At 54.4% G+C, this 8,560-nt stretch overlaps 1 protein-coding gene across 1 annotated transcript; it reads right to left on the bottom strand.

Moving 5' to 3' along the window:
- Positions 1-527: 527 nt before the first annotated feature.
- On the bottom strand, positions 528-8,103 carry KRT8 (keratin 8). The gene is given in 9 exon segments (XM_033221971.1): positions 528-797; positions 800-949; positions 1,766-1,824; positions 1,984-2,204; positions 2,766-3,056; positions 3,572-3,667; positions 4,140-4,200; positions 4,840-5,048; positions 7,694-8,103. Coding segments are annotated over 9 exon segments (1,449 nt in total). The 5' UTR covers positions 8,018-8,103; the 3' UTR covers positions 528-759.
- Between the last annotated feature and the right edge of the window lie 457 nt (positions 8,104-8,560).

The raw sequence follows: 8,560 nt of genomic DNA, 5'->3' as shown, positions 1-8,560 counted from the left end.
GGGATGGAAAAGCCAGGCTGCCTTAGTCCCTGACTGCAAAGATTGAAGGTAATAAAAAGACATGTCTGGCCACAAGGAAAGACCACGTGCCTGGCCAAGGAGGAGTACAAGCCTGGGCTTCCAATGCCAGATCTGCTAGTTTCTAGGTGAACCAACTGCTTGGCTTTTCTGAGCCTGGCTTTCCTTATATGCAAATAGCCCGGATGCCAAGGTGTAGGGAAGCACACTAAGCTCTCTGCTGCTAATGCCCTCAAAACTTGCTCTGCCTGCCTCTTAGGCCTTGCTACACAGATCAAATGAACCCTGGTATTTGAAAGCACGCTGTAAACCAGAAAGCACTGTGCACAGTTCAGTGACTATTATACAGGTGTACACATCTATGGCAACAAGCAAGGTTTCAACCAGGTTTCAACAAAGGAACCTCTTTAGGAACAGCTGAGGGGGTCAGACTTTCCCACTGTACACCCCTTGCTTCCTGGACCCCTCCCTCCCACCTCAGTCGACATCAGATGCACACACAGCAAGGATGGTTGGCAGAGCTAGCTGAGGTTTTATTTTGGACCAAAAAAAGAAGCAATTGAATTGTTTTATAGCTGGAGGCATGGGCAAGGGGGGTCCCCACGTAGTAAACTCCCCTGTGGGTGGGCTGAGGGCCCTCAGGTGGGTCTCCTGTTCCCAGTGGTACCCTACATAGTGGTCTCCCTCCCAGGCTCTGGGGCAGCACAGGAGGGGCAGGCTGGGAGGGGGTGCCGCAGCTGTTCACTTGGGCAGGACGTCAGAGGACTCGGACACCAGCTTCCATCGCGTGTCTCGATCTTCTTCACAACCACGGCCCTGGAGGAGCTGGTGCGGCTGAAGGAGCTGGAGCCTGCTCCAGAGCCAAAGCTGGAGCCCAGGCCGTAGCTGAGGCCGGGGCTTGTGAGGCCCCCATAGGCCGAGCTCAGACCACCTGGTGAGAGACAGAGGTAGCCACATGAGTACAGAAGCTCACCCTGCGGCAGGTTCCATGCCCCTTCCCACTGCTCACTCCCAACACAGCCCCAGGGATGGGAGGTTAGCCCAGCTCTGCCTGACCACTGATTGCATGGTCCATTACTCCAGCACTATCAGGGAAAACCAGGAGCAGGGTGGGGAACAGCTGCCATATATATAGCTGTGTGACCTTGGACATTTAACTGGACCTCAGCTTCCTCAACTGAGGACATTTACAGGTGTCATATAAAAAATAAATGACAGTCAGGCCCAGTGTCCCATGCCTGTAATCCCAGCACCGATCACAAGGTCAGGAGTTAGAGATCGGCCTCCCCAACATAGTGAAACCTTGTCTCTACTAAAAATACAAAAATTAGCCAGGCATGGTGGCATGCGCCTGTAGTCCCAGATACTTGGGAGGCCTGAGGCAGGAGAATTTCTTGGACCCAGGAGTTGGAGGTTACAGTGAGCTGAGATCACGCCACTGCACTCCAGCTTGGGTGACAGAGCAAGACTTTGTCTCAAAAAAAATTAAATTAAATTAATAAATCACATAAAGCATGTAGTATACTTAGCACAGTGCCTGGCACACAGCTATGGTTTATTTGGACGCTTTCTAATAGTAACTCTATTACTGGGGTCCTGAGTATGTGACCCCCACCCTAGGATTCTCCCAAGAACGTGAGTGCTCAGGCTGAGGTCACTGTGAGCGACTGAGCACAGCCCCCTCCCTGGAGCTGAGGCCTCCCTGGGCCCTGCCTCCTGCCCTCATCCCAGGGCCCTGGACACCCACCTGCATAGCCGCTGGTGGTCTTCGTATGAATACTCATGTTCTGCATCCCGGACTCCAGCCTGTACCAAGACACAAGGGGTATCAGGACCAACTCCTAGCCCTTCTTGGCCCAGAACAACAGGATCCCAAATCCCAAGGGACTTCTGGGGGCTTCCACCCTCCCCACCTCAGGTCACAGAGATAGGGAAGCGGGTCTGGTCAGAGGTCCCCACACCCACCGGCTCTCCTCGCCCTCCAGCAGCTTCCTGTAGGTGGCGATCTCAATGTCCAGGGCCAGCTTGACGTTCATCAGCTCCTGGTACTCACGCAGCTGCCGCGCCATGTCTTGCTTGGCCCGCTGCAGGGCGGCCTCCAGCTCGGACAACTTGGCGTTGGCATCCTTAATGGCCAGCTCTCCACGCTGCTCGGCATCTGCAATGGCGGCCTCCAGGGAAGCCCTCTGTGGGGCAGGGGACAGGTAAGCAGGTCAGGTTGGGTATGCCTCCCCTGCTCCCACCCTCCCTTACGGTCCTCCCTACCACCACCTAGGCTGACTCCCCCCAGCTCAAATTAAATGAGACTAAGGAAGCAGATCAGGGAGACATGAGCAGCTTCCAGGTGCTTCACCTCCACACTCTGCTCAGACCTGTGACACTGTTAAGGTCCTCCCATCCTAACTGGACTAGATCCCTGGGTTCTAGACTTTCCTTAAAGCAGCAGAGCTCAACCTTACCCTGATACATATGACTGATTAAAGAAAGTAGACGTGGGAGCATGCATCCCGAGCCCCAACATACCTGCCCCAGCCCCCTTTCACCTCTGTCCTGGCCCAAGGGACCTTCCCTGCATCCCTTAGCTTCCCAAAAGCAGACTGAGAAGCTGAACTGTGGCTGCCCCTCCAACTCCCGAATCCTGGTCTAGGATTCCTTCCCCAACTCCCAGAAAGCTCACTCTTCCTACATTATCTCCTCTCACCAGGATGTGTCTAAGGATCCCCTCCCACCCCTGGCCCAGCCCATACCTGGCCTTTGAGGCTCTCAATCTCAGCCTGAAGCCGGCTGATGTTCCGGTTCATCTCGGAGATCTCAGTCTTGGTGCGTCGCAGGTCATCCCCGTGCTTCCCAGCCAGGCTCTGCAGCTCCTCATACTTGATCTGGTACATGCTCTCAGCCTCAGCCCGGCTGCGGTTGGCGATCTCCTCGTACTGTGCCTTGACCTCAGCGATGACGCTGTCCATGTCCAGGGAGCGGCTGTTGTCCATGGACAGCACCACAGATGTGTCCGAGATCTGGGACTGCAGCTCCCGGATCTCCTGTGGGGGAAGAGGGCAAGTGGTAAGGCCCTGTCTCTGCACACAGGGAGCCCCCTTTTCCACAACAGCCTTTCTTAGGGTATAAGACAGGGGCGGCAGAGGAGAGGAGCAAGTGGGAGTCAGGGTTAGGGAGAAGGCAAAGTTTCTGAAAAAGGAACTAGGTGCACCAATGCTAGGTGCACAGAGGGATCCAATGCAACTCAAAGATTAGGAACAAGGGCTTTGGGGACAGAGTTGCTGCTGAATCGCCACACCCTATGATGACCTTGGATATGTTATTTCACTTCGCTGAACCGTTTCTCGTCTGTGAAATGGGGTGATGACTCATCCCTCATGAGGGGGACAGAACATATAGACCAATACTAGCTGAGCAACTACTGGTGGCTATAATTAGTCAGCAGTGTACCTTTGTCTTATTAGTGTGCTGGGGGCTCGGAGGAGCCTCTGGCTGAGTCTCAGGGTGGAGGTGCTGACAAGGCTGGGGGACCCTCAGTCTCCTGCGACCAAGAACATACCTCTTCGTACAGTTGCCTGAGGAAGTTGATCTCATCAGTCAGCCCTTCCAGGCGAGACTCCAGCTCTACCTTGTTCATGTAAGCTTCATCCACATCCTGGGGCATGAGAAGAGGGTAGCCTGAGCTGGGTTTCCACACCCAACCCCAACCGAGGGGCTCCCAAGGTCCACCCAATGGCCTGGTCACAGAACTTTCTAATTGCCCACTTTGTGGTTTGGTCTTCCAGCGCAGCCTCTGCCCATCACATGTGCATTCTCAGCCCACACACCACCTCTGCTTCCTGCAACACACCCTCTTCCACCTCCTTCTCTAGGAAACCTTCTAGGGTCAGATCTCCAGTTCTACTGCTCTGTTTTCTGAACCGTGTTCCAACATCACTATCAAGAGTTCTGTCCAAATGCACCTACCACTCTATACTTGTCTACCTTTCTGTGCACCCAAATGTTGAAATAAATGAGTTTGTCCCACTACTTAGGAATATGGAGGCACAGAACTCAGAAAGCCTCTTAGTCTGAGTCTCCGAGCCCCAGCCTCCAGTGTCCAGATGGGGGAAGGGAGACTCCCTCACCTTCTTGATGAGGACAAATTCATTCTCCATCTCTGTACGTTTATTGATCTCATCCTCATACCTGTGAGAAAAAGACTTAGAATTAGAGGATGAAGGCAAAAGGGAGGTTGCCCTTGGTCTCTTGGGAGACAGGGACGTTGTGAAAATCAGGAAAATTCAGTTCGCAGAGATGCAGGATATGAGAGGGCTGGTCCTTCTGTCTTCCCCAGCTACCCTCTCACACCCTCACCCCTCCCTCAGCCTGTGGGAAGCAGGAAATCTCTCTCCAAATCCATGAATACACATCGGATTGGACCCCTTAAGAGTGTTAACAGCAGGACCTGACATGAGACCTCAAACAGAACTTGCTGGAGTTTGCTAGAGGTCAAGGGTCAAGACTAAAGAGGGGCCAGAATGTACAAAAGTGAGGCCCGTAGGCTGCCTATCTCTCCCATCTCAGGTTTACCACATAAACGTTGACACATAATTTGTTCTCCAAATCCAGACAGTTGAGATTGAAAGGGGGTGGGTACTATCAACAATTACGCTAAAACCCCGGACATAAACACAGACTGTCCCGAGCAAACCTCATCATGTGGTCACCCTAATTAGATAGGACTGCCATGCCCACAACAGAGGGCCAAGGGACTTAGTCCCAAGGTCCCAAGGGGTGGAGGAGAGCACGGTGACTTCAGTTGGGTGGAGAGTGGGAGTTGCTCACTTGTTCTTGAAGTCCTCCACCAGCCCCTGCATGTTGCCAAGCTCTGCCTCCAGCTTCAGCTTCTCCTGGCCCAGAGTCTCCAGCTGCCGCCTAAGGTTGTTGATGTAACTCTCGAACATGTTGTCCATGTTGCTCCGAGCTGTCTTCTGCTGCTGCAGGAGGCTCCACTTGGTCTCCAGCATCTTGTTCTGCTGCTCCAGGAACCGTACCTGTACGAAGTAGGAGAGAGCAAAAAGGTCCACATCAGACCAGGGCTCAAAGTCTGGAGGGAAGCAAGCAGTCTTTTCTCTTAATCCACTCCCCAAGCAGTAAGGTCTCCAGGCCCCAGGAACCTGGTTAGCTGTTCTGGAAGGATCACCTATGTCCAGGGGTAGAAAGCAAGGCATGATGGTGAGTGAGGTGGGGAGCAATGTCCCTTAGCATTGGGTGGGGGAAAGAGTTAGAAGGAGACAGTAAGGGAGTTATGCTAAAACTGCATTTGCAAACTAATAGGTCTAATTTCATTTACATAGATTGTATATACAGATCAATAAAAATGGCCAAGCTTTCTTTTTTTTTTTTTTTTTTTTGAGACGGAGTCTCCCTCTGTGGCCCAGGCTGGAGTACAGTGGTGCAATCTCGGCTCACTGCAAGCTCCACCTCCCGGGTTCACGCCATTCTCCTGCCTCAGCCTCCTGGGTAGCTGGGACTACAGGCACCCGCCACCACGCCCTGCTGATTTTTTTTTATATTTTTAAGAGAGACAGGGTTTCACCGTGTTAGGCAGGATGGTCTTGAACTCCTGACCTTGTGATCTGCCCGCATCGGCCTCCCAAAGTGCTGGAATTACAGATGTGAGCCACCGCGTCCGGCCAAAAATAGCAAACCTTTCTAAAGATGTCAAGATTGAAAAACAGGCCGGGCATGGCGGCTCACACTTGTAATCCCAGCACTTTGGGTGGCCACGGCATGCTGATTTCTTGAGGTCAAGAGTTCAAGACCAGACTGGCCAACATAGTGAAACCCTGTCTCTACTAATAATACAAAAATTAACTGGGCGTGGTTGCACACACCTGTAGTCCCAGCTACTCGGGAGGCTGAGGCAGGAGAATCGCTTGAACCCGGGAAGCGGAGTTTGCAGTAAGCTGAGATCATGCCACTGCACTCTAGCCTGGGTGACAGAGTGAGACTCTGTCTCAAAAAAAAAACACACACACACTTTGTAACTCTTTCTAAACTGGAGGGTCTTCTTGGAAGACAGAAATCTTTTAAGAGTACAGCCTAGTTCCCTCCACCACTCTCTGCAAATCGCTTTCTTCCCCAGGTCATTCTGTCCTAAAATTATTTAAAAAAAAAAAAAAGTCATTATAACATCTTACCCTAATGGAATGTGGGCCAAACACTGCTGAACTCTTTACGTATGTAAGTTTGAATAGGCAAAAACTCTTGGATTTAGGGGCTCTCGTGTTCATTTTATAGATGAGGAAATAAGACTTGGCAAGGGAGTCCATCACCAGGAACCGGCAGAGCATTGCGAACCAGTAATTCAGATTTCAAAGCCTGTGCTTAGCTGCTCTCTATAAGGACCCCAGGGCTAGCAAAACGCAGTCAACAAGTCAAGCCCAGGCACTTGGAGCGCCAAGGGCCCCCGACCACAGGGTTCCTGGGGCTCCGGTTCCTCCCGGCCACTCTGCCCCAGGATTTCCCTCCTCCCGTTCCCACAATGCCTCCCAGGAGCCAGTCATCGTGAAGGATCCAATCCTCGGGGCCGCCGGGGGCCGGGGGCCCCTAAGGCAGCGGAGTCCCAGGGCTGCAAAACCCGGCCTGGCTCCTGCTGTGTGAACGTGGAGCCAGGCCGCTGGGGCAGAGCAGGGACAGGACGCGAGAAAGGGACACGGGCTAAATGGGCGAGGGGTGTTGGTGGGCGACTGCGTTATCTGAAGCCATAAACTTAGCAGGACGTGGAACCCCGGGCGGGGCGTCCCACACCCACAGACTTTGAATCCTGGATGGGCTTTCCAAGGCCAGGACCTGGCGCCTCCTCCACCCCAGCCCAGCCCAGCCCAGCCCACCCCACCCCAGCCCAGCCCAGGGCACCCCAGCCCGACCCACCCCCGACGCCGAGCTCCGCCAGGTGGAGTAGCGCATCCCGAGACGGCAGCCTGCTGCCCCTTCACCCCGCCCCCGCCCCCGCCCCGCCCACGCTGCCGGCGCAGAGGTCAGGGTATGACTCATTCTGTGACTCCCGCACTCAAGCCTCCGGGCGCCAAAGGCCTCAATCAATATTTGCCGGTTTGAACCCAGACATCCACTTCTTTCTCCTAGAATGCTAGAATCCCACCAAACGCCTATGTAAAAAAAAAAAAAAAAAATCACAAACGCACCACTGGGGAGCCCTTGGGGTAGTGCCGGGTAAAAGGCGAACCTGGAGGAGGGTAGTCCCAGAACAGCTGGGACTGCCACAGGGTGATAGCTTAAACGACGATCAGAACTCGGGTTGGGGTGAGAACAATAACTGCTATTATTTTCTATAATTTAGGGACAGAATGACCTGGGGAAGAACGGGATTTGTAGAGAGGGGTGGTGGGAACTAGGCTGTACCCTTAAGTTGTCTCTCTCTTCCAAGACCCTCCAGTTTAAAAGGGAAGGAAGAAGCCCCAGGATTCATCCCGGCTATCCAGACCCTCTCCCCACCCTCACCCAGCCCAAACCAACGTGCACGGGAGGGGTGAGTCGGAGGCTGGAAGGGAGAGTGTCGCCAGGGCAGGTGAGGCCCAGCAGGACGCCAGTTGGGGGCTGGAGATGTGCACAGGGACCGGGACTACTAGGAGAAAGGGGGCGCGGGCACAATCCGCCACGCAGGGGGGACCCTCACCTTGTCTATGAAGGAGGCAAACTTGTTGTTGAGGGTCTTGATCTGCTCCTTCTCCTGGGTACGCACGGCCTGGATGTTGGGGTCCACCTCCAGGTTAAGGGGGCTCAGCAGGCTCTGGTTGACCGTGACTGCGGTGATGCCTCCCATGCCGCTGGCCCCACCATAGCCGCCGCCCAGGCCACCCCGAAAGCTGCTGCTTCCCACTCGGGAGAAGCTGGAGGAGCTGATGCGGGCACCAGGCCCACTCGTGTAGGAGCGGCTGCTGAAGGCCCGGGGGCCAGAGGTGGACACCTTGTAGGACTTCTGGGTCACCCTGATGGACATGATGGAGGCAGGAGTGGAGGCAGGTGGGCCGAACCAGGAGGAGATCCTAGAAGGAGCGGAGATGAGGAGAGCGCTCAGGAATGGCCTTTTATAAAAGAAAGCCCAGCCCCGGGGGATGGGGGGGAAAGGCCTCCTACCTGAGTGGCTAGGCCCAGAGGGGGCTGGGCCTAACCCGTCACCTGCCACCTCCCGGCAGGACTCAGGTGGGGGCAGCAGAGAGCTGCTGCCACCCAAGGGCCCGCTCCAACCCTGGAGCCCACTCCAGCACCACCCCCAGAAACCCAGGAAAAGGCAATTCAGTGAATATGAAACTGGAAGAAATCCTGTCCTGGCACAAGCGCCCGTAACAAGGAGACTTGCCTGGGCCACCCAGCCACTACAACCCTGACTCCTGGGTCTTGTCTCCCTCCCTCCTGGGGGAAATAAACTGGAGGACTGGGAAGTATGGCAAAAAGGGGTCTCCTAGCATTTGGGTCTCCTCTGAACTGCGGACACCCCAAAGAAACTCTCCTGTGTTCTCCCTTATTGAAGCGATTACAAGGG

This window comes from Trachypithecus francoisi, unplaced genomic scaffold (assembly GCF_009764315.1).
Source record: "Trachypithecus francoisi isolate TF-2019V2 unplaced genomic scaffold, Tfra_2.0 Lachesis_group11, whole genome shotgun sequence".
Classification (NCBI taxonomy): domain Eukaryota; kingdom Metazoa; phylum Chordata; class Mammalia; order Primates; family Cercopithecidae; genus Trachypithecus; species Trachypithecus francoisi.
The sequence above is the reverse complement of the archived record's forward strand: the minus strand, read 5'-3'. Positions and strand labels throughout refer to the sequence as shown.